Source organism: Nerophis ophidion, linkage group LG19 (assembly GCF_033978795.1).
Source record: "Nerophis ophidion isolate RoL-2023_Sa linkage group LG19, RoL_Noph_v1.0, whole genome shotgun sequence".
NCBI classification, from domain to species: Eukaryota; Metazoa; Chordata; class Actinopteri; order Syngnathiformes; family Syngnathidae; genus Nerophis; species Nerophis ophidion.
Window position 1 is genome coordinate 23,339,582 of NC_084629.1, and position 26,585 is coordinate 23,366,166.

Here is a 26,585-nt window from a genome sequence, read left to right on the forward strand (position 1 = left end):
TTTGCTTCATCAGAACCTCCAAGCATCACTATTGAACCAGACATGAAGGACGGTATATCCGTCCGAGCAGGAGACACGATCGTGATCTCTGCTTCCAAGATTGCAGGAAAACCTCCACCCACTGCTATCTGGTCGAAGGGAGGCCGTGAATTGAAGAACTCTGACATTGTCAATATTACCAGCACCCCAACTTCTTCCTCTCTGGCTATCAAATATGCCAGCCGGAAAAATACCGGAGAGTACACAATTACTGCCAGCAACCCGTTCGGCATCAAAGACGAACATGTAAAAGTAAAGGTCCTGGATGTCCCAGGACCTCCAGGCCCGATTGAGGCCAGTCATATTTCTGCTGAAAAGTGTACCTTGAGCTGGCTTCCACCAGATGAGGATGGCGGTAGCTCTATCAAATCTTATATCCTTGAGAAGCGAGAGACCAGCCGCCTGCAGTGGACCAAGTTAGCTGAAAATGTGATGGACTGCAGATATGCAGCGAGCAAACTGATCAAAGGCAATGAGTACATCTTCAGAGTATGTGCTGTAAACCAGTATGGCACTGGAGACTCAAGCCAGTCTGGTCCAGTTAAAATGGTCGACAGTTTCTGTAAGTTTAATCAATCCTTTACATTGTTTGTGTTGCTAATCATTCCCTGTTTTGTTGGTCTTCCTCGCTAGGTTATTATTGTTTTGTCAGTTTATGACTTCCAATCGTTATTCCATTTCATTCACAGGTCAAGTTAATATCATATGAAATTGTTCATCACATGGTTGTCGTTATTAACGTTGACATTTTTTTTCCCCCTAAAGGCCCACCAGGCCCACCCTCAATCCCAGAGATAGATAACGTCAGCAGGAACTCTGTCACCATTTCATGGAAGAGACCAGCACAGGATGGAGGATGTGACATCAGAGGCTACTGTGTTGAAAGGAAAGAGAGGAGAGGATTGAGGTGGGTCAGGGCCTCTAAGAGAACAGTCCCAGACCTGCGCTTCAAGGTGCAAGGCCTTAGCGAGGGGGTCGAGTATGAGTTCAGAGTCACTGCTGAGAACAAGGCTGGCTTTGGAGATCCCAGTGAGCCTTCAAATCCAGTGATGACCAAGGACATAGTGTGTAAGTAATTTAAGAGTAAAGAGGTGTCACATAATCATATAATACAGTTTTTTTAATTGTTTCTTGTTCCTTTATTTTGTATCAGATCCACCAGGGCCTCCCTCAAACCCTAGGATTTCAGACACCACTAAAACATCTGCAACCTTCAATTGGGGCAGACCCTACTATGATGGTGGTCTGGAAGTGGAGGGATACATAGTGGAGTATAAAAAGGAGGGGCATGATGACTGGGAGACTGAGACAGAGTACCATCTGAAGGCTACCGAATATGTAATTGGTAAACTTCAAAAGGGAGGCAGATACCATTTCAGAGTCAGAGCTGTGAACTCAGAGGGAGTTGGTGAGCCTGCAGAGGTTGAAAAAGTCACTGAATTGGTGGACCAGGAGTCTGTTCCTGACTTTGAGCTGGATGCTGAACTCCGGAAAACCCTGGTAGTCAGAGCCCGTACATCAATTCGTTTATTTGTTCCCATCAGGGGCCGCCCTGTTCCTGAAGTTACGTGGAGCAAAGATGATAGCAATTTGAAAACACGTGCACATATTGACACAACAGAGTCTTACACTCTTCTTGTCATTCCCGACTGCACGCGATATGATGCTGGAAAGTACAATCTCTGTCTGGAAAATGTTGCCGGGAAGAAGACAGGCTTTGTGAATGTAAAGGTTCTTGACACACCAGGGCCGCCAGTTAATCTCAAACCCAGAGAAATCATCAAGACAAGCATAACCCTTCAGTGGGAGATCCCGATCATTGATGGAGGTTCTAAAGTTCGCAACTACATTATTGAAAAGAGGGAGGCCACAAAGAAGGCATACACTGTCTTGAGCACCACATGGCAGAAGTGCTCTTTTAAAGTACCTGATCTAGAGGAGGGAGCTTACTATTACTTCCGTGTCTCTGCTGAGAATGACCTCGGTATAGGCGAACCTGCTGAAACTCCTGAACCAATCAGGGTGTCTCAGGCCCCCTCTGCCCCTGACAACTTGTATGTGACTGATGTTACAGCTGACAGCGCCAGTTTAGCATGGACCAAGCCTCTGCATGATGGTGGTAGCTTGATCACAGGATATGTCATCGAGTATCAAAAGAAGGACACAGACCAGTGGATCCATGCTGCTGCCATCAAAGCTCTGGACTACACTGTAACAAATTTGTTTGAGGGAGAAGAATATACCTTCCGCATAATGGCTGTCAACGCTTCAGGTAGAAGCGACCCCCGTGAGAGTAGACCTACAATTATCAAAGAGCAAACATCAGTTCCATCCTTTGACCTACGTGGCATTTACCAGAGGATGGTTATCGCTAAGGCCGGGGACCGTGTTAAAGTGGAGATTCCCGTCCTTGGAAAACCCAGACCTGGAGTTTCTTGGAAGAAAGGAGACGCTGTGCTAAAAGAGACACAGCGGATCAACACTGAAACCACATCAATGTCAACCATCCTCAACATTGGTGAGATCAAAAGAACTGATGGAGGCCAGTACTCGATGACAGCAAAGAACATGCTGGGTACAGTGACCGAAACAATCACAGTGGTAGTCCATGATATTCCAGGTCCTCCCACAGGTCCCATCAAGCTGGATGAGGTCTCATGTGATTATATCCTTATGTCCTGGGAAGCCCCAGAAAATGATGGAGGTGTTCCTATCAACAATTATATTGTTGAAATGCGGGAAACCACAGGTATTTCCTGGGTGGAGTTGGCAGCGACAGTGATCCGCACCACATTCAAAGCAACCCGGCTAATCACCGGAACCGGATACCAGTTCCGTGTCAAGGCCCAGAATCGATATGGCATTGGACCATCAATTGTTTCTGATCAAGTGGTGGCTGCATATCCATTTGATGTGCCAGGGCAGCCAGGAACCCCTTCAGTCACGTCTTTCAATAAGGATGTTATGACTCTGAGCTGGAATGAACCAACCTCTGATGGAGGCAATGCCATACTGGGCTACCACATAGAAAGAAAAGAGAAAAATAGCATTCTATGGCAGAGGATAAGCAAAGCCCTTGTTGTCGGAAATATTTTCAAATCAACAGGTCTGGTTGATGGAATCGCATATGAGCACCGTGTTATTGCTGAAAACATGGCTGGTCTCAGCAAACCTAGCAAACCCTCAGAGCCTATGTATGCTTTGGACCCAGTGGACCAACCTGGCAGACCTGTGGCACTAAATATTACCAGACATGAGGTGACTGTTTCATGGACAAAACCAGAGGCAGATGGAGGATTTTCGATCACTGGATACACAGTGGAAAGAAGAGAGTTGCCAAATGGGCGGTGGCTCAAAGCTAACTTTAACAACATTCTGGAGACAGTTTACACAGTCAGTGGTCTGACTGAAGATGCTGTATATGAATTCCGCGTGTTTGCTCGTAATTCAGCTGGCGCTGTAAGCGCACCCTCTCTGCCATCAGAAGCAATTACATGCAGAGATGATATTGAAGAGCCACGGATTGATGTTGACACACTTTACAGTAGTAATGTTGTTGTCATGGCAGGAGAGGTGTTTAAATTAGAGGCAAATGTGACAGGCCGGCCAATCCCATCACTTGTATGGACCAAGGAAGGCAAGGAGCTTGAAGATACAGGCAAGTTGGAGATAAAGACATCTGATTTCCATACAACTTTGATAAACAAAGACTCCTTAAGAAGAGATGGTGGTGCTTTCACGCTTACTGCCAGCAACCCTGGTGGATTTGCTAAGTTCACATTTAATGTAAAGGTTCTCGACAGACCTGGACCACCGGATTCCTTAAGTGTTACTGACGTAGCTGCGGAGAAATGTGTTTTGAACTGGCTGCATCCAACACATGATGGTGGCGCAAAGATTGAATATTTTATCATTCAGAAGCGTGAAACCAGTAGGTTGGCCTGGACAAATGTGGCCACAGACCTTCAAGCAAACAGGTTCAAAGTCACTAAGCTTTTGAAGGGCAATGAGTACATCTTCAGAGTGATGGCAGTTAACAAGTATGGCATTGGTGAACCCGTGGAGTCTCAGCCCGTCATCTGTGCTAACCCCTATGTTCCTAGTGATCCCCCATCGCAGCCTGAAGTGACCACTATTACTAAAGAATCAATGGTCGTCTGCTGGGAGCGCCCAGAACATGATGGAGGCAGCAGAATCAACACTTACATTATTGAGAGAAGGGATAAGACTGGACTGCGATGGGTGAAGTGCAACAAGAGGACTGTAACAGACCTTCGATTCAAGGCCTCTGGCCTCACACCAGGTCATGAGTATGAATTCAGAATATTTGCCGAGAACAATGCTGGACTAAGCCAGCCAAGTCCCTCGAGTCCATTCTACAAAGCCATGGACACAATCTTTCAGCCTGGACCTCCAGGAAACCCCAGAGTTCTTGACACAACAAAGTCTTCTGTGACGCTTGCTTGGAATAAACCTGTCTATGATGGTGGTTCTGAAATCACTGGCTACATTGTGGAGACCTGCCTGCCTGAAGAGGACGAATGGACAATTCACACTCCGAAGAAGGGATGGACAGCCACCTCATTCACTATCACTGGCCTGAAAGAAAACCAAGAGTACAAAATCAACATCTGTGCCACCAACTGTGAAGGTGTAGGAGAACCTGCTGCTGTTCCTGGCACCCCTAAAGCCGAAGACAGGTTGCTTCCGCCTGAAATTGACCTTGGGGCGGATCTTCGTAAAGTAGTTTGCATCAGAGCTTGTAGCACTCTCAGACTCTTTGTGCCTATTAAAGGGAGACCAGCTCCTGAGGTAAAATGGTCTAGAGAACATGGAGAGTCCCTGGATAAAGCTAACATTGAGATCACATCATCATTCACTACTCTTCAAGTTGAAAATGTTGACAGATTCGATGGAGGTAAATATATTGTTACTGTGGAGAATGCTTCAGGAAGTAAGACAGCATTTGTTAATGTTAGAGTGCTGGACACCCCTGGAGCACCTCAGAATCTTGTCATCAAAGAGGTTACTAAAGGTTCTGTATCTCTTATTTGGGATGCACCATTAATTGATGGTGGCTCCAGAGTACGCAATTACATAGTGGAAAAGCGTGAGTCAACAAGAAAGGCTTATTCGACGGTCTGTGCCAGCTGCCATAAATCCAGCTGGAAAGTTGCAGAGTTGGAAGAAGGAAAAATGTACTTCTTCAGAATCCTGGCTGAGAACGAATATGGCATTGGGCTTCCAGTGGAGACATTTGAGCCTGTTAAAGTGTCAGAAAAACCTTTGCCTCCAGGAAAAGTAACTCTCCGTGAAGTGACCGGGACCAGTGTTACACTATCCTGGGAAAAGCCTGACCATGATGGTGGCAGCAGAATCACTGGGTATATTGTTGAGATGCAGGGTACGAGCAGTGAAAAGTGGACCCAAGTCATGGCAGTAAAGACCAATGAGGCTGTTGTAACTGGTTTAACACAGGGAGAGGAATACATCTTCCGTATCTTAGCCACAAATGAAAAGGGAGTTAGTGATCCACGCCCTCTCAGTGTGCCGGTGGTAGCCAAAGATCTAGTTATCCCACCAATGTTCAAATTGGCTTTCAGCACATTTAGTGTCCTAGCTGGGGATGATCTGAAGATAAATGTCCCTTATGTTGCCTGTCCCAGAGCTACAGCAATCTGGCTCAAAGATGGTGTTGCCCTGAAAGAGACAACAAGAGTTAATACTGACAACACAGACAAAAACCTTCTCCTTGTCATTAAGGATGCTTGCAGAGATGATGTGGGTACATACTCCATCAAACTGACTAACACAGCTGGAGAGACAACTACAGACATCAGTGTGGTCGTCCTAGATAGACCAGGCCCTCCCACTGGCCCCATCAAATTTGATGAAGTCACTGCTGACAGTGTGATTTTGTCTTGGAATCCACCAGAGTATGATGGTGGTTGCACCATCAATAATTACATTGTTGAAAAGAGAGATACATCGACCACCAACTGGCAGATAGTATCAGCGACCTTGGCTAGGACAACTGTCAAGGCCGTACGTCTGAAGACCGGATGTGAGTATCAGTTCAGGATTGCTGCAGAAAATCGATATGGAAAGTCTTCAGTGCTTCACTCTGAAACCGTTGTGGCTCAGTATCCATTTGAGGTGCCCGGTTCACCACATTCGGTTGCTGTTCAGTCAGCAACAAAAGAGAGCATGCTGGTCGTATGGGACAAACCTAGCAGTGATGGTGGAAGTAAAATCCTGGGATATCACCTGGAGCTCAAAGAGAAAAACAGCATTTTATGGGTAAAGCAGAACAAGCAACTTATCCCAGAGCCTAGATTCAAAGTAGTTAGCCTCGAAGAAGGCATCGAATATGAGTTCAGAGTTTATGCTGAAAACATTGTCGGCATAAGCAAAGCCAGCAATGTGAGTGAACTGCATGTAGCCAGAGACCCCTGTGAGAAACCAGGAAAGCCAGAGGCTGTCATTGTAACCAGAAACCAGGTAACTTTGCAATGGTCAAAACCTGAATATGATGGTGGCATAAAAATCACTGGGTATGTAGTGGAGAAAAAAGAAGGGACCGGCCGCTGGATGAAGGCTAGTTTCACAAACATTATTGACACTTACTTCGTTGTAACAGGCCTCACTGAAGATCAGATTTATGAGTTCCGTGTCATTGCCAGAAATGCAGCGGGTGTCAGCAGTCAGCCCTCTGACTCTACTGGAGCTATCACTGCAAAAGATGAGGTGGACCCACCAAAAATAGACTTGGATTCTAAGTATGCCCAGGTTGTGATGGTAAATGCTGGTGAGACATTTAGGCTTGAGGCAGCTATCAGTGGAAAACCTGTACCTGCTGTACATTGGCTGAAGGAGGGCCAAATCATGAGCGAAGCAGCACGCCTCGAAGTCAAGAACACAGACTTTTTGGCCTGTCTTGTTGTTAAAGAAGCCATTCGTGTAGATGGAGGTCAATATACTTTGCTGGTAAAGAATGTTGGAGGAGAGAAATCTGTTAACATTAATGTCAAAGTTCTGGACAGACCAGGTCCACCTGAGGGACCCATTTCAATATACGGTGTCACGAATGAGAAGTGTTCTATTTCCTGGAAACCACCCTTACAAGATGGCGGTAGTGATGTATCCCATTACATTGTTGAAAGGAGAGAGACTAGCAGACTGGTTTGGACTGTCGTTGAACAAAAAGTTCAGACCCTGAACTTGAAGATTACCAAACTTCTTCTTGGTAATGAGTACATCTTTAGAGTGATTCCTGTAAACAAATATGGAGTAGGTGAGCCTCTGGAATCTGAGCCCATGATTGCCCGAAATCCATTTGTCACCCCCAACCCACCAACAAAAGTAGAGATCTCCACTATTACAAAAGACTCTATGGTGGTGACTTGGGAAAGACCAAGTAATGATGGTGGTAATGCCATTCAAAATTATATTGTTGAGAAACGTGACAAGGATGGTGTTAGATGGACACGATGCAACAAGCGCACCGTGAGCGAATTACGCTTCCGAGTTACTGGGCTCCTTGAAAACCACAGCTACGAATTTAGAGTTTCTGCTGAGAATGCAGCCGGTGTGGGACAACCTAGTCCTCCAACAACATACTACAAAGCTTTAGATCCCATTTTTAAACCAGGCCCACCAAACAATCCAAAGGTGGTGGACACGTCAAGGTCCACTGTTTCCTTAACCTGGGGTAAACCCATCTATGATGGTGGCTGTGAGATTCAGTCCTACATTGTTGAGGCATGCAATAGTGCATCAGATGAATGGTTCCTGTGCACTCCTTCTACTGGAATTGCAGACACACGCTTTATGGTGACAAAACTTCTAGAGAAGCATGAGTATCAGTTCAGAGTGTGTGCCATCAACAAAGTTGGTGTGGGTGAACATGCTGATGTTGCAGGAAAAATCACTTTGGAAGAAAAGCTTGAGGCGCCAGATCTTGACCTAGATGCAGACATGCGAAAGATGATCAATATTAGAGCTGCAAGCACTCTCAGGCTATTTGTCCCTGTAAGAGGTCGTCCAGCCCCTGAGATTAAATGGGGCAAAGCTGATGGTGAGATCAGAGAAACTGCTCAAATTGACAATACAGACAACTATGCTTCTCTTATGATTGAGAATGTGGACAGATTTGATAGTGGCAAATACACACTGACTGCAGAGAATGCTAGTGGAGTGAAGTCAGTCTTCATCAGCGTCAGAGTTTTAGACTCACCAAGCCCTCCAAATAACTTCTTAGTTAAAGAGATTACCAAAGATTCTGTCACACTTACATGGGAACCCCCATTACTGGATGGTGGATCAAAGATTAAGCATTATATAGTCGAGAAGCGGGAGAGCACCAGGAAGGTTTATTCTCCCATCACTGTCTGCAATAAGATGTCATGGAAGGTGGAACCTCTCCCAGAGGGTGGAATATTCTTTTTCCGAGTTCTTGCTGAAAATGAATATGGTGTAGGTTTACCAGCTAAAACCACAGAGCCAATAAAAATTTCTGAAAAGCCCCAGCCCCCTGGTAAAGTCAGTGTTGTCGATGTTACACATAGCACTGTAACCTTGACTTGGGAAAAGCCTGAACATGATGGTGGCAGTAGAATAAGTCACTATGAAGTTGAACTTGCACCTCAAGACAGTGAATCATGGTCTGTGTGTGCTAGTGGGAAGGCAACTGAGGCATTGGTGACGAACCTTCTTACAGGGGAAGAGTATCAGTTCAGAGTTATTGCTGTTAACAGCAAGGGCAGGAGTGATCCCAGGCAACTGGCAAACTCAATTGTTGCTCAGGACCTTGTGATTGAGCCTGCTGTTAGACCTAAAATGAGCAGCTACAGTGTCCAAGTGGGTTATGACCTCAAGATAGAGGTGCCAATCGCAGGTCATCCAAAGCCAACTATCTCTTGGACCAAGGATGGAGCTGCCCTCAAACAAACCACCAGAGTCAATGTCACAGATTCTGCACGTCACACTACACTTACTATAAAGGATGCCACCAAAGAAGATGGAGGAATGTACAGTATCAGTGTCGCCAATGACACGGCATCTAAGGAAGCCACATTTGAGGTTATCACCTTGGATAAGCCTGGACCACCAACAGGCCCTGTAAAGTTTGAGGGTGTTAGCGCTGAGAGTATCACACTTACATGGGAACCTCCTACTTATACAGGTGGTTGCGCAATATCCAACTATGTTGTGGAGAAAAGAGATACAACCACAACCAACTGGGTAGTTGTGTCTGCCACTGTGGCAAGAACCACACTCAAAGTGGGTAATCTGAAGACAGGCGCGGAATATCAATTCCGAATATACGCTGAAAATAGATACGGGAAGAGTTATGCAATTGATTCTGAGCCTGTTTTGGCCCAGTATCCATTCCAAGAGCCTGGGCCACCAGGTACACCATTTGTATCTTCATACACTAAGGATTACATGGTGGTTGAATGGCACAAACCTCCATCTGATGGAGGCAGCGCTATCTTAGGCTATCATCTTGAAAGGAAAGAGAAAAACAGTATTCTTTGGACCAAGATTAACAAAACTCTAATCCAAGACTGCAGGTTCAAATCCACTCCGTTGGAGGAGGGCATTGAGTATGAATACAGAGTCTATGCAGAGAACATCGTTGGCATTGGAAAGTGCAGCAAAGTCTCAGAGGTCTATGTGGCCCGTGATCCATGTGATCCTCCTGGCTGTCCAGAAGCTGTGATAGTGACAAGGCACTCAGTGAAGCTAAAATGGACACCGCCAGTGTATGATGGTGGATGTTTAGTTACTGGGTATGTAGTGGAGAAACGGGATCTTCCCGAAGGAAAGTGGATGAAGGCGAGCTTCGCAAACATCATAGAGCGTGAATTTACAGTCTCTGGCTTGACAGAAAATAGTAAATATGACTTTAGAGTCATTGCAAGAAATGCAGCTGGTGCTATCAGTAAGCCTTCCGAGAGCACGGGATCTATCACAGCTATAGATGAAGTTGACCCACCCAAATGCGAGACGGACGCAAAGTACAACCAAACCCTTGTGATTAATGCAGGAGAGACATTCAGTCTGGAGGCCAGTGTGGAAGGAAAGCCAATTCCCACAGCTCAGTGGTTTAAGGGGGATGTTGAAGTGGAAAACTCAGCCAGAGTTGAGATAAAAAATACAGATTTTAAGGCTCTTCTTGTTGTGAAAGAAGCCATCCGAGTGGATGGTGGGCAGTATACACTGGTACTGACTAACGTGGCAGGAAGTAAGACTATCCCTTTCAGTGTGAAAGTCCTGGACAGACCAGGTCCTTCAGACGGACCTCTTACTGTCAGCAATGTCACAGAAGAGAAGTGTTCACTGTCTTGGCTTCCACCCAGGCATGATGGAGGTAGCAGTATTTCTCACTATGTTATCCAGAAGAGAGAGACAAGCCGTCTGGCATGGACTGTGGTCTCCAGTGACTGCAAAGCCACTATGTTCAAAGTCACCAAACTTTTGAAGGGCAATGAATACATTTTTAGAGTGATGGGAGTCAACAAATATGGTGTCGGTGAGCCCCTGGAATCTGGACCAGTTGTCATGAGGAATCCATTTGTCTGCCCTGGCTCACCTCAAGAGATTGAGATCAGCAACATTACCAGGGACTCCATGACTGTCTGCTGGAATCGCCCAGAGACGAATGGAGGTAGTGAAATTGTTGGGTATATTGTTGAAAAGAGAGACCGTGCAGGAGTGAGGTGGACCAAGTGTAACAAGCGCAGAGTGATAGACTTGCGTTTCAGAGTGACAGGATTGACTGAAGACCATGAATATGAATTCAGGGTTTCTGCTGAGAATGCAGCTGGCATAGGACAACCAAGCCCAGCTACTCCTTACCTGAAAGCTTGTGACCCCACTTTTGAACCAGGCAGTCCCACCAATGCTCATGTCACTGACACTACCAAAGATTCAATAAGTCTGGCCTGGCAGAGGCCAATCTATGATGGTGGTTGTGAGATCCAAGGTTATGCTGTTGAACTCACAAAAGCTGATGAGGAGGAATGGTTCATTTGCACACCTCCCTCTGGCGTAGCTGCAACCAAATTTACCATCACTAAGTTAATTGAGCATCAGGAATATAAAGTGCGCATCTGTGCCATCAATAAACTAGGCATTGGGGAGCCTGCCGAAGTCCAGGGCACAGTCACACCTATTGATAAAATGAATGCACCAGAAATGATTCTAGATTCAGAACTCCGAAAGGGAATTGTTGTTCGTGCAGGAGCTCCACTGAGGATTTGCATTCCATTTAAAGGTCGTCCAACACCTGAGATTAGCTGGGCCAAGGAAGATAGCGAACTTCCCGTCAAAGCTCAAAAAGAGTTTGGAGAAGATTACACACAGCTCTCTATCGACATTTGCGACAGATATGATGCTGGAAAATACATTCTTAATTTGGAAAATAGTGCCGGCACTAAATCAGCATTTGTGTCCGTCAAAGTTCTGGACACTCCAGGAGCCCCTGTAAATCTCTCAGTAAAAGATATTAAACGGGAAAGTGTCACCCTGACCTGGGAGCCCCCTCTTATTGATGGCGGAGCCAGAATAAAGAATTACTTAGTTGAAAAACGTGAGTCCACGAGGAATGTTTACTCTAATGTGGAAAACAAGTGCACAAAGACAAGTTACCGAATTACTGGCCTCACGGAAGGAACAATTTACTATTTCAGAGTCCTTGCTGAAAATGAGTTTGGTGTAGGAGAGCCAGCTGAGACAGAAGACTCCGTTAAGGCCTCTGAGCCTCCTCTGCCCGTAGGTAAAGTCACATTAACTGATATTACTAAAACTACTGCTTCACTCTCCTGGGAGAAACCAGTCCATGATGGAGGCAGTAGGATTATTGGCTACTACATTGAGATGCAACCTTTGGACTCAGAAGAATGGGGGGTTGCAGCAACAGTCAAAACCTGTGAGGGCACCGTCACAGGCCTCAGTGCAGGACATGAATATCTTTTCAGAGTATCTGCCTTCAATGACAAGGGTAAAAGTGACCCAAGAGCTCTTGCCGCACCAGTCACAGCAAAGGATTTGACAATGGCGCCCGGCTTCAAAATAAGATTTAATACTTATAGTTTGCAGCATGGTGAAGATTTGAAGATTGACATTCCAGTGACTGGGCGTCCAGTTCCAAAAGTAGAATGGAAGAAAGAAGGACTGGCTCTTAAGGAGACAACCAGGTTAAATGTGTTTGGTACACCCACATCTACAAAGCTCTGTATCAAGGATGCAAATAGAGAGGATTCTGGCAAATACACTGTTACAGCAACCAGTAATGTCGGAACTGCGACTGAGGAGATTACTGTTATAATTCTCGACAAGCCGGGCCCACCCACTGGTCCTGTGAAGATTGATGAAGTGAGCTCGAATTATGTAACTCTATCCTGGGAACCACCAGGGTATACTGGAGGCTGTCAGATTAACAACTACATTGTAGAAAAGAGAGATACCACTACAACAGCTTGGCATATTGTGTCTGCAACCATTGCCAGGACAACCATCAAGGTCAGCAATCTGAAGACAGGAGTTGAGTACCAGTTCAGAGTGTCTGCTGAGAATAGATACGGAAAGAGTTCCGCTATTATTTCGGCCCCTGTCATTGCTCAGTATCCATTCAGTGTGCCTGATGCCCCTGCAGCGCCAACTATTACTGCTGCAACCAAAGACAGTATGGTCGTTGAGTGGAAGCCTCCTACAAATAATGGTGGCAGTCCCATTCTGGGCTATCATCTGGATAGGAAAGAGAAGAACAACCTCCTATGGACTAAACTCAATAAGCTTATCATTCCTGATGCACGTTTCAAGACAGCAGAACTGGAAGAGGGCATTGAGTATGAATTCAGGGTGTATGCTGAAAATATAGCAGGACTGAGTGCAGCTAGTAAGGTCTCTGATAGCATTGTAGCTAGGGATCGCTGTGACCCACCAGGTACTCCCGAGGCCATTGAAATAACCCGGAACCATGTGACACTTCAGTGGACACGGCCCCAGTATGATGGAGGCAGCGTGATAACTGGTTATGTGATTGAAAGGCGAAAGCACCCTGATAACCGCTGGATGAAGGCCAGTTTTACCAACATTATTGACACACAGTACACGCTCAGTGGCCTGACTGAGGACTGCATTTATGAATTCAGAGTTTTTGCTAAGAATGCAGCTGGGATTTCCAGCAATCCCTCTCAAAGCACAGGAGAAATAACTGCTAAAGATGAAATTGAGGCTCCAGAAGCAACTATGGATTCTGAATTTAAGGATCTCATAGTTGTTCATGCAGGCGAGACTTTTGTCATTGATGCAGACTACACTGGCAAGCCTCTTCCTGAGGTTGTATGGCTGAAGGAGGGAAGGGAGATTGACAAAACCACGCAAAGAATGGAGATCAAGACCACACTTACTCGTACCATATTGACAGTAAAAGACTGCATCCGGGTGGATGGGGGCCACTATGTCCTTAAACTTGTGAACGTTGGCGGAGTAAAGATGATCCAGGTTAATGTTAAAGTTTTGGATAGGCCTGGCCCTCCAGATGGCCCTCTGGAAGTTAAAGGAGTCACAGCTGAAAAGTGTTATCTGCACTGGAACCATCCCTCGCAGGATGGTGGAGCAAGTATTTCTCATTATATGATTGAGAAGCGTGAGACCAGTCGTTTGTCATGGACTATGGTGGAGCCCAAGATTCAAGCCATCAGTTATAAAGTGACAAAACTGCTGCCTGGAAATGAGTATATCTTTAGAGTGACAGCTGTTAATAAATATGGTGTTGGTGAGCCACTAGAGTCTGAGCCTGTTATCGCTCGCAATCCCTTCACTACTCCAAGTCCGCCATCCACTCCAGAAGGTAGTGCCATCACCAAAGACTCTATGGTGCTCACTTGGGAAAGGCCAGAGAGTAATGGGGGAGCCGAAATTGAGGGATATGTTCTTGAAAAACGTGATAAGGATGGCATCCGATGGAGTAAATGCAACAAGAAGAGGCTAACTGACCTGAGGTTCAGATGCACTGGTCTCACAGAGGGCCACTCTTATGAATTTAGAGTGTCTGCTGAAAATGCTGCTGGTGTGGGGACACCCAGTGCACCCACTCAGTACATCAAGGCATGTGATGCCATTTACCCCCCAGGACCTCCAAATAACCCCAAAGTCAGTGACCATTCCAGTACCACTGCTTCCTTGACATGGTCCAGGCCAATATATGATGGTGGAGCACCAATCACTGGTTACATTGTTGAATTTAAGGAGGCGTCACTTGATGAATGGGTGATTTCTACACCACCCACTGGTGTGCAGGCTACTAAGTACACTGTGAAAAATTTGAAGGAGAACGCTGAGTACAATTTCCGTATTTGTGCTTTTAACTCTGAGGGAATGGGTGAACATGTGGACCTGCCTGGGTCCGTTATTGTTGCTGAAAAGCTGGAAGCTCCTGAAATAGAACTGGATTCAGATCTCAGAAAGATGGTTAATGTCCGTGCCACTGGCACTTTGCGTTTGTTTGTCACAATCCGAGGGAAGCCAGAACCGGAGGTCAGATGGTCAAAGGTAGACGGCAGTCTGAATGAGCGGGCCCAGATTGATGTGACAAGCTCCTATACAATGTTAGTGATTGAAAATGTGGACCGATTTGATACCGGCAAGTATGTACTGGCCCTTGAGAACCTGAGTGGTTCAAAATCAGCCTTCGTAAATGTCCGCGTTCTGGACTCACCTAGTGCCCCTACTAACCTTGAAGTCAAAGATGTGAAAAGAAATTCTGTTGCTCTCTCCTGGGAGCCTCCTCTTATTGATGGCGGCGCTAAGATATCTCACTATGTTGTAGAAAAGCGAGAGCAGAAGAGAATGGCTTTTACCAGTGTATGCACAAATTGTGTGAGGAATTCCTACATCATCTCTGACCTACAGGAAGGAGGCCGATATTATTTCCGTGTGCTAGCTGTGAATGAACTTGGTGTAGGTCTGCCTGCCTCTACAGAGCAAGTCAAAATTTCTGAAGCTCCTTTGCCTCCTGGTAAAATTCTACTGGTAGATGTGACTCGTCACACCGTCACTCTATCATGGGAGAAGCCAGATCATGATGGTGGTAGCAAGATTACAGGCTACATTGTTGAGATGCAGCCCATCGGAGAAGAAAAATGGAGTTTGTGCAGCGAAGTCAAAGCACTGGAGGCAACTATTGATGGTCTCACAACAGGAGAGGAATATTCTTTCAGGGTCATTGCATTCAATGAAAAGGGCAAAAGTGATCCTAAACCTCTAGCTACTCCTGTGATTGTGAAAGATATCACAGTGGAACCCATCATCAACTTAGTGTTCAACACATACAGTGTTAAAGCTGGAGATGACCTGAAAATTGATGTTCCCTTCAAAGGCAGGCCACAGCCTGAGGTGGTTTGGAAGAAGGATGGGCATGCGCTGAAGCAGACGACGCGAGTTAATGTTCTCACTTCCAAGACTTCATCTAAAATTCTCATTAAGGATGCAACCAGAGAGGACGTAGGAAAGTATGAAATCACTCTTAGTAATGCAGTGGGTACCAAGACAGCTGAAATTTCAGTTATAATCCTGGACAAGCCAGGTCCACCGAGTAACATCAAAGTGGATGAGGTTAGCGCTGAATTCATCTCTCTGTCTTGGGAAGCTCCAACCTATGATGGTGGATGCCAGATTAATAATTATGTGGTGGAAAAGAGAGACACAACCACAACCACTTGGCAGATTGTGTCGGCCACAGTTGCTAGAACCTCAGTTAAAGTATCTCGTCTTAATCAGGGAACTGAGTACCAGTTCCGCATTGCGGCCGAAAACCGATACGGCAAAAGTCCTGCTGTTGACTCTTCCCCTATTGTTGCTCAGTATCCATTTGAACCACCTAGCCATCCCATCAACCTCTGTGTTTCCCATGCCACCAAAACGTCCATGCTAGTTGTTTGGGATAGACCTGCCAGTGATGGTGGAAGCCCTGTTATTGGTTATCACATTGAATGCAAAGACCAAAGCAGCATCCTCTGGACCAAGGTAAACAGAGGTCTTCTGACCGACAGACAGTTTAAAATGACAAGCATTGAAGAAGGTTTGCTGTATCAGTTCAGAGTTTATGCAGAAAACATTGCCGGCATTGGCCCAAGCACAAAAGCCAGTGACCCAGTGGCAGCCAGGGATCCATGTGAAGCTCCACGTAATCTTAAGGTCACTAACGTCACAAGGACTTCAGTCTCCCTCTTCTGGGAGAGGCCAGAGAATGATGGTGGAGCCAAGATTACTAGCTACATTGTTGAGCGTAAAGAGCTTCCAAATGGTCGGTGGCTGAAATGCAACTTCACCAACCTGCACGATACCTATTTTGATGTCACAGGACTCACAGAAGATGTCCAGTATGACTTCCATGTAATTGCTAAGAATTCTGCTGAGTTGTTAAGCGCTCCTTCAGAGAGTACTGGACCTGTCACAGTCAAGGATGATGTCGATCCACCCACAATTATCTTGGAAGAAAGGTTCAGACAGCTGGTTGTCATTAAAGCTGGAGAAATCATTAGGATTGATGCTGAAACAACAGGGCGCCCACTCCCTGTAGTCACGTGGTCTAAAGAGGGAAAAGAAATTGAGGCAAAGGCTAGATGTGAAATCACCACCACCAACTTCACAACTTCCCTGCTGGTAAGAGATGCCATCAGGAGGGACTCTGGCCAATATGTCCTGACTCTGCACAACGTGGCAGGAACAAGGTCTGTGGCTATCAATTGCAAAGTTTTGGATAAACCTGGACCTGCTTCAGGACCCTTGGCTGTGTCTGGCATAACAGCAGAAAAATGTACCCTGAACTGGGGTCCCCCTCAGGAAAATGGTGGCGCTGATATTTTGCATTACATTGTGGAAAAACGTGAGACTAGCCGCCTCGCATGGACTCTTGTCCATGGTGACATGAAGGCCACCACTTGTAAAGTGACCAAGCTGCTCAAAGGAAATGAGTATATATTCAGAGTTAGAGGAGTCAACAAATATGGGGATGGTGAAGCCCTGGAAAGTGAACCAACAAAGGCCATGGATCCATTCACAGTCCCTGCAGCCCCGACTAATGTCCAGGTCACCTCAGTTACTAGTGAGGCAATGACCATCTGTTGGGAAAGACCAGTCTCTGATGGTGGCATCAGCATCGCTGGCTATGTAATTGAAAAGAGAGAAAAGACTGCACTTCGATGGTGCCGTGTTAACAAGAAACCAGTTTATGACCTCAGAGTCAAAGCCTCACACCTTCGTGAGGGCTGTGAATATGAATACAGAGTTTTTGCAGAGAATTCTGCCGGCCTCAGCCCTCCCAGCATTTCCTGCCCTCTCACCAAAGCCGAAGACCCACAATTCTTGCCTTCACCACCTGCTAAGCCTAAAATCATTGATTCGACTAAGACCACAGTCACCCTGTCCTGGAATAAACCATTGTTTGATGGTGGGGCACCTGTGACTGGTTACAGAGTAGAATACAGAAATACTATGGATGATGAATGGACAGTTGGGGTCCAGAACACCAAGAATACCGAGTTTACTGTTGTGGGACTGACACCTGGTGCAGAGTATGTGTTTGTTGTCAGATCCATCAACAAAATTGGATTGAGTGACCCCAGCGCAGAGTCAGACAAACAGTTGGCCAAGGAAAGAGAAGAAGAGCCGATATTTGACATTAGTAATGAGATGAGGAAAACTTTGATTGTGAAGGACGGTAGTTCATTCACTATGACTGTGCCCTTCAGAGGCAAACCCATCCCCAGTGTTACTTGGACAAAGCCTGATGTTGACTTAAGAGTCCGTGCTGTCATTGACACCACTGACACTTTCACCTCCATCACTCTGGAAAAAGCCACTCGCAATGATTCAGGAAAATACACCGTCTCCTTGTCTAATGTGGCTGGTAATGCCACCTTGACCCTCAATGTCAGAGTTCTGGCTTCTCCCGGACCTTCATCTTGTATCGAAATCAAGGATGTGACCAAAAACTCTGCTACTGTGACATGGGACACTCCTGAGAATGAAGGAGGCGGACCAGTGAAGAACTATCTGGTGGATATTCGTGAGGCCAGCAAGAAGGGATGGACTCAGTTGACCAATGCATGCCAAAGGCTCACATACAAAGCATCGGACCTGCAGGAGGGCGGAGTATACTACTTCAGAGTGACCGGCGAGAATGAGTATGGAATAGGGGTTCCTGCTGAGACCAAGGAAGGAACAAAGATCTCAGGTATTACAGTTTTTATTCAACTGTAATTCACAAGATGTTTATATAATGTTGTTAACATAACACAATATTGTCTTTCAACAGAAAAGCCAAGCCCACCACAAAAACTTGGTGTGACCGATGTGACCAAAGACAGTGTATCCCTGGCCTGGGCCAAACCTGAGCAAGATGGGGGGAGTAGAATCTCTGGATACTTGGTGGAAGCTTTGGAGAAAGGCCAGGAGAAGTGGGTCAAGTGTGGTGTAACCAAGTCCATCCACTACACAGTATCTGGTCTAAGGGAGAACAGAGAGTACTTCTTCAGAGTAATAGCTGAGAACCATGCTGGATCCAGTGATGCCAATGAAATGGTCACCCCTGTGTTGGTCAAAGACCAGCATGGTAAGTTGTTTTAAAGACCTAAGATACTGTTCTTCTCAAACATATTACTATTTACAAGGGATGTAATGCTGATGTCGATACACCATGGTGTTGCGGTTCAAAATCTTATCAATAATGCCGGGATGCGTGACGGTATCAAACAAAAACGTGGTGAGTATAGTGTTTTTCTGGCACTTTTGCTTTAGCGGGTCTGAAAATATTCTACATCTCCCATAATCCTCTGCGCAGCGCAGGACAGCAACGTGGGGGCAGAGAATGCCACAGAAAGAGGAAGCAGGAAGTGAAGTGTGTTCCACTTTGTAGTAGTTAAGAGGATTTTAGTTTTTTCAAAATCATCCCATAACTTTTTCAGTTATCTTGCTAACAAACAGACAAACAAACCTCGTAGGCGGCGGTAATAAAGCGTGCCACATTTGCCTCGAGCGTTCCAAGCCAAAACAGATCCGTTCAAGGTAAAGCATCTGCTTTAAAGTTACTTGATAAGCTGTCATTACCCGGTAAAGATGAAACCGGCGAAGTTAAACGTCAGTTTGTAATGTATTTACCTTATTAAATGTTAAAATACGAGTTCACTTTTCTGGAAAACTGCATTTTCGAAACGGATAGAAAAAAATTCCACTGTGGAGGACACTGCTTCTCAGAAAGTAAAATTTGAGACAAACACGGGATGTTCCCACACAATTATTTGCACTCAAAAATATTTGTTTGTAGTAATAACTCAACTCTTGGTGACAGTAAGTATAGTAAGAATTAAGTGCATATTTTGAAAGTCTCTGCAACAATACAGATGAACAGTATATTAATAGATAATGAAATAAAGACAACCGTTAACAACTTAACATAGTGCACTATTTACATCTGCATTTACTTTTCCTTAGTTTAACCAGTTGTGTAAACAAATGTAAGCCATTTTATATTTTTTGGCGCGATTGGACCGAATGTGACATGATGCACTATTATAGTTAAGTGTGTGTGTGAGAGAAGGTGCCTTGACGAGAAGTCAGTATGTTGACGAGACGTGGCGATTGTCAATAAAGAACATGCCTCTTGATTTCCCCCGTTAAGGGCTGTCTTTTCTGCTGCTCTTAATCTAATTACAAATCCTCAGTTTAACGAGTTTACTTACTTTTTCAGATGACAGCCCTGTTATCTTTTTTTGTACGAACTATCTCTAGTTCGTACAACGTTAGTTGGCAATGTGACAACATTTTGCAGCACATACACAGATTTTAATGTCCTACGTGCAGTGGCTGTCCATTTAGAAAAGGCATATACCTGCATTTAACTGTGGTAAACGCAGATTAACTCAGACGCAGATTATGTGTTGTCCTGTTTGTTGTTTATATAGAATTAACGCTAGCAATGCCATCCTCACATTCTTGTTTCGCTTTAAGAAACTATTTTAAACTTGATGTGCGCCAATAATGACAAAGTTTGTCGCTGGCGTGTGACGTGATCACAACCAGTGCAATGCACGCTGCCTTCCGGCGGTTAAAACAAACACTGTGATTAATCTTCATTCATTTATGGTAATGTCGATCATTTTTTAAAGAACTAATGACGTGTTAATGTTGACAGCTGTAATATATATATACATATATATATATATGTGTGTATTTATATATATATATATATATGTATATATATATATATATATATATATATATATATATATATATATATATATATATATATAGATAGGTTGGGATTGCCCATGCTTGCCTCCGACGATCCCACCCTAGCAAACCCCACATTGCCCATATCAGAAACTGCCCGTCAGCTTAAATAGTAAAATGCTTAGAAATTAAACCAACTGACACGGTGTGAATTTTGCTTTTGTGCTGATTGTATTAAACTCAGTGTTCTCTTTGTTACCTGTTTTTTAAAGAATCACCTGAGATCATCATGAATAACTACCCTCACAACACAGTATATGTCAAAGCTGGCTCCAACCTCAAATGTGAGATTCCGCTTAAAGGCAGGCCATTGCCGAAGGTTTCTCTCTCCAAGGATGATGTGCTGCTCAAGTCAACAATAAGGTTCAACTCTGAGGTCACCCCTGATAGCATCAAGATCACATTGCGTGAGAGCATCACTGGAGATTCTGGACGTTATGATATAATTGCATCCAACTCGAGTGGAACCACCAAATCCTTCATCAACATTGTGGTTCTGGATAGGCCCAGTGTTCCATTGGGACCTGTGGAGCTGTCAGATGTCACAGAGGACAGCGTGAACCTGAAGTGGCTCCCACCGGCCTATGACGGTGGTAGCCCAATCACAAACTACATCATCCAGAAGAGAGAGACAACTACAGCCAATTGGACAGATGTCTCCTCTGCTGTGGCTCGTTGTACTATGAAAATCTCGAAGCTTTCAACAGGCCTGGAATACCAGTTCAGAATTAAGGCTGAAAACAGATATGGAATAAGCGAGCACATTGACTCACCACCTGTCACTGTCAGTCTTCCTTATAGTAAGTGGTCATAGTCATTGAATCTGTCTAGTCTTAATATTTTATTTAATTTGTTTGAAATTTACGATTAAAAAAAACTACTTTTATTACTCTTCAGCTGTCCCTGAAGCACCCTCGACTCCAGAGATCACAGGTGTGACCAGGGAGACCATCACAGTTGCTTGGAAGGAGCCCAAGTCAGATGGAGGCAGCCATGTATTTGGTTACCATCTCCAGATGAAAGACATGAATAGCCTCCTGTGGCAGAGAGTAAACAGAATGGTGATCCGTGCCACACACTACAAGGTCACAACCATCCACGCTGGACTAATTTATGAGTTCAAGGTGGCAGCTGAGAACGCTGCTGGAGTTAGTGAATTCAGCAAAGTTTCAGATGCAGTGCTGGCTATTGATGCTTGTGGTAAGTTGGGGTACCTGAAACCATTTTTCGGAGTATAGTCACTGTTGTCTTATGAGTGCTGATGATTTCCTTGCAGAGCCACCCATCAACCTGCGCATCAGTGACATCACCAAGAACTCAATTAGCCTAGCCTGGCAGAAGCCCAACTATGATGGAGGCTCCAAGATCACAGGCTATTTGGTTGAAAAGAGGGAGGGAGTAGATGGAAGGTGGTTCAAGACAAACCTCACCAACATCACTGACACCCGCTACACTGTGACTGACCTGACCCAGGATGTGACCTATGAGTTCCGAGTGATGGCCAAGAATGCTGTTGGTGCAGTGAGCAATCCATCCATGATAGCTGGACCTGCCACATGTGTAGACACTTTTGGTATGCAATACTCAATTTAAAACATAATACTTTGTGTGCGTATTTACACAGTAATGATTTGTATGTAGACTATTGGTCTTTGAGCTGATCAACCATATAATTGACTTTTATTGCAGGTGCCCCAGAGATTGAAATACCTTCAGAGTACTTGAACGAGGTAAAGTACAGAGCAGGTTCAAATGTTGAACTCAAGTTTAATATCACTGCCAAACCCGTGCCAACTATCGAGTGGCTAAAGGATGGAAGAGAACTCAAACCGAGCGCCCAGCTTTCCTTTAAACACACATTTGAATCCACAAGTTTGTTCCTGAGGGAAACAGCTCGCCTGAACTCTGGAACGTATGAGGTCAAGGTGAAGAACTCCCTGGGCTCAACTTGTGCCCTTGTCAGATTGCTTATTCAAGGTACTTACTTTAAAAAAAACAACAGCATATTTTAAGTGAAGATATGGTCACTATAGATCCCAATATGATTGAATGTATTCCATAATTTCCATTTCCAGACAGACCAGGGCCACCTGCTGGAGAGATTCAATTTAAGAAGGTGACCGCTGACAACATCACCATCATGTGGTCTCCTCCTGCTGATGAGGGAGGTGCCATGGTAACACACTACATTGTAGAAAAGAGGGAGACCAGCAGAGTAATGTGGTCAATCATCTCCGAGAAACTAGTTGACTGCATTGTTAACGTGCCAAGGCTCATTCAGGGCAATGAGTACATCTTCAGAATCCGAGGTGTCAACAAGTATGGCATCGGCGACCCTCTTGAGTCTGAGGCCGTCATCGCCAAAAACACTTTTGGTAGGAAACAACACCTAATTGTTTTACTTTATAATCTATCCTTACAGTGCTATTGTTAAACCAGCAGATTTAGTAATACAATATTCGTGGAACAGATGATGTATGAGATTTCATCTTATTAAAACTGATAAACTGATCGTTTTGACAGTGCCTCCCAGTGAACCATCCACACCTAAAGTCACCATGATCACCAAATCAACTATGACAGTGGTTTGGGAAAGACCAGCTTTGGATGGAGGGAGCGACATTGACGGATACTACCTTGAGAAAAGGGAGAAGAAGAGTCTGCAGTGGTTCAAGGTCGGTAAAGAGATAAGTCCAAGGAGATGCTTCTAGTTCAGGGATTCTCAAACTGTGGTACGTGTACCAATAGTTGGTACGCGAGCTCCATCTTAAAGTAAAGTGTTTTATTTATCTATATTCAAACACAGTGTTACTTTTCAAAGTTTGTGTCATATTACGGTGGCCAATAATATTAAATATACTTGTTAAATAAAACCTCTGCCTTGTTTTTAATGAGCACTCAGACCTACGACGCTACTGTATTTTAATGTTGGTTGTAAGGGAGAGCCAAGTTTTTTCTGAGGTGATACTTGGTGAGAAAAAGTTTGAGAACCACTGTTCTGGTCATTTGTGACACCTCCAAAGCCAATGGCTAATGGCTTTTATTGCACAGGTGGTGAAAGGCACTATCAGAGACACCAGGCAAAAGGTCACTAACCTTGTGGAGAACAATGAGTACCAGTACAGAGTATGTGCTGTCAACAAGGCTGGAGCCGGAAACTACTCTGAGGCCTCTGATCTCTACAAGGCCTATGACCCCATAGGTATCTTTTAAACTCATGACATCTTCTAAGGCTTTTACAACCACATTACGAACACTAAAAATGAATGTTGGGCTGCTAACAAGTAGGAATAATTTTTGTAGATCTTCCTGGAGAACCAACCAAACTGCGTGTGGTCGACTCCACAAAGACCTCCATCACTCTTGGATGGGAGAAACCTGTTTATGATGGTGGCAGTGAGGTCACGCACTACCTTTTGGAGCAAATGAATACAGAAGAAAGAGAATGGGTGATAGTCAATCCGCAGGTTAAGACCTGCGAGTATGTGGTATCGCACCTCAAACCTGCAGTATACTACTTCTTCAGAGTGTCGGCTGTCAACTGCAAGGGCAAAGGAGAGGATATCAAGATGTACCAACCTGTTCAAGCCAAAGATATCTTGGGTTTGTGCCCTTATAATTATCTTTAGATTGCATGTTCCCATCATTGTATTTATATATTTTATGTTAAATCATTCTCATATATTTCCATGAAACTTTTTTCCCAACAGAGGAGGCTGATTTGGATCTAGACATTTCCATGACGACCCACTATACTGCCCGAGCCGGGCGTGATGTGGAAATGTTTATTCCTCTAAAAGGACGTCCCACCCCCAGTGTCACCTGGCGCCGTGGTGACCGTAACATGGCTGCTGACAACCGCTGTACCATTACTAGCACTGAGTCTGCCACCACCCTTCACATTCCCAAGGTCACCCGCGATGACTGTGGGAAGTATTTGCTGGAGATTGAGAATGGTGTGGGAGAACCAAAGATCATAACAGTATCTCTGAAGGTTTTGGACAGTCCCTCCACCTGCCAAAAACTATTGATTAAGAATGTAACAAGAGGACAACTGACACTGAGCTGGGAAGCGCCTCTTATTGATGGTGGTTCCCCAGTCACCAAATACATTGTTGAGAAAAAGGCATCCACCATGAAGGCCTACCAAATGATTACCGATGAGTGTGCCAATACATCCTACAAGGTGTCAGGCCTAGAGGAGGATAATGCTTACTTCTTCCGTGTGTCTGCTGAAAATGATTTTGGAGTGGGTGACACTTGTGAGACCTCTGAGCCTGTCAGAGCAACTGAGACCCCCGGAGCAGTTAAAAACTTGGTAATGCTTGATTCCACAAAGACCTCTGTTACCTTGCAGTGGACTAGACCTGACCATGATGGCGGAAGCCACATTACTGAATACATAATCGAAAAGAGACCTGAGGATAAAACCACCTGGACTTTGGGTGCAACTTGCAAGCGTTGTACCTGTGAGGTGACGGGACTTCAGGAGAATTCTGAAATGGAGTTCAGAGTGTTTGCCAAGAATGAGAAAGGCAAGAGTGACTTCTCCCAAATTGGTCCTATCACAGTGATGGACCTCATCATTCCACCTGAGGCCAGCCTTAGTGACTACCCCAATGGAGAACTGGCTGTTCGTGTTGGTCAAAACATCCACATTGAGCTGCCCTTCTTAGGAAAACCAAGGCCTACAATCAGCTGGCTGAAAAATAATTTGCCCCTAAAGGAAAGCGACACAATCCGCTTCAGGACCACCGACAACAAGACATCAGTTACAGTCAGAGGAGCCAAGAAGGAACATGCTGGTCAGTACACCTTAGTTCTGGACAACAGAGCTGTCAAGAACTACTTCGATATCAATGTGATCATTCTGGGACCCCCATCTGTACCTGTTGGTCCTATCCGCTTTGATGAAATCAAAGCCCAGGGTATTATCATCTCTTGGGATGAGCCCAAGGAGAATGGAGGTGGTGAGATTACCTGCTATAGTGTGGAGAAGCGCGAGACGTCCCAGGCCACCTGGAAGATGGTCTGCTCTAGTGCGGTCAGAACTACCTTCAAGATACCTAACCTGGTCAAGGGAAATATATACCAGTTCAGAGTTCGTGCAGAGAACAAATATGGGGTCAGTGATGCACTCAATTCCACAGAAATTGTTGCTCAGCATCAGTACAAACCCCCGGGTGCTCCAGGAAAGCCACTTGCCTTCAACATCACCAGTGACGGAATGACCATTAGGTGGGAAGCACCAGGTTTTGATGGAGGATCCCCCATTCTTGGCTACCACATTGAGAAAAAGGACAGAAACAGTCTTCTGTGGCAGAAAGTGAACTCCACCATCATTTCTAACAGAGAGTACAGGATTATCGGCCTTATGGAGGGACTGGAGTACTCTTTCAGAGTCTATGCAGAGAACAATGCTGGACTCAGCCCTGTTAGCGAACAGAGTAAACATGCTCTGGCTATTTCTCCAGTTGGTAAGGACACTTAAAGCTAGTGTATGAATAAATGTTCAATTGTTAGAACAACATTTGACCCAATGTTTTGGTAAATCCTCTTTAGATCCACCTGGCACCCCAGTGTGCATCGATGTGACGAGAGACTCTGTCACTTTGACATGGGACATCCCCAAGAAGGATGGTGGTAGCAAGATTGTGGCCTACGGCGTGGAGAGACGCCAAGGCAGAGGGAAGTGGCTGCGGTGCAACTTCACAGATATTAGTGAGACTCAGTTTACTGTGACTGGTCTATCCGCTGGAGACAGATTTGAATTTAGGGTTATTGCCCGTAATGCAGTGGGCACTGTCAGTCCACCATCCAACTCTTCTGGATACATCATGACAAAGGATGAAAGCAGTAAGTGGTCTATCACAGTAGATACATATCAAAAGGATCCGTCAAAACTTAAGTTACATGTCCTTGTGAATTATTTCTGAATTTTTAGTTTCTCCTGAGATTGAGTGGTCCCCAGACCAGGTGCATACACTGCGAGCTGGAGAGAATGTAAAGCTTAGCTGCAACATTACTGGCCGTCCAGTACCCCATGTGGCCTGGTACAAAGATGGAAAAGAAATTGACAAGAGGACCACAATTGACATTGAGATTACAACTGGTATTGGTACAAGCAGCCTGTTTATTTGCGATGCAAACAGAAATCACCGTGGTATCTACACAGTCGAGGCCAAGAACAGCTCTGGAACCAAGAGAGCTGAAGTAAATGTCAGAGTTCAAGGTAACTACCTCCT

The 26,585-nt window shown here is 45.0% G+C and overlaps 1 protein-coding gene across 1 annotated transcript in view; it reads left to right on the plus strand.

Moving 5' to 3' along the window:
• Positions 1 to 26,585, plus strand: part of ttn.2 (titin, tandem duplicate 2) — a 211,338-nt gene that overhangs the window by 163,854 nt on the left and 20,899 nt on the right. The window contains exons 230-244 of the mRNA XM_061879594.1: positions 14 to 601; positions 805 to 1,107; positions 1,193 to 18,286; positions 18,368 to 18,664; positions 20,553 to 21,140; positions 21,238 to 21,540; positions 21,617 to 21,913; positions 22,030 to 22,317; positions 22,416 to 22,715; positions 22,864 to 23,015; positions 23,392 to 23,542; positions 23,644 to 23,943; positions 24,051 to 25,817; positions 25,903 to 26,196; positions 26,285 to 26,572. Coding sequence (XP_061735578.1) covers positions 14 to 601; positions 805 to 1,107; positions 1,193 to 18,286; positions 18,368 to 18,664; positions 20,553 to 21,140; positions 21,238 to 21,540; positions 21,617 to 21,913; positions 22,030 to 22,317; positions 22,416 to 22,715; positions 22,864 to 23,015; positions 23,392 to 23,542; positions 23,644 to 23,943; positions 24,051 to 25,817; positions 25,903 to 26,196; positions 26,285 to 26,572 — 23,010 coding nt within the window. The remainder of the gene's footprint in view (positions 1 to 13; positions 602 to 804; positions 1,108 to 1,192; positions 18,287 to 18,367; positions 18,665 to 20,552; positions 21,141 to 21,237; positions 21,541 to 21,616; positions 21,914 to 22,029; positions 22,318 to 22,415; positions 22,716 to 22,863; positions 23,016 to 23,391; positions 23,543 to 23,643; positions 23,944 to 24,050; positions 25,818 to 25,902; positions 26,197 to 26,284; positions 26,573 to 26,585) is intronic.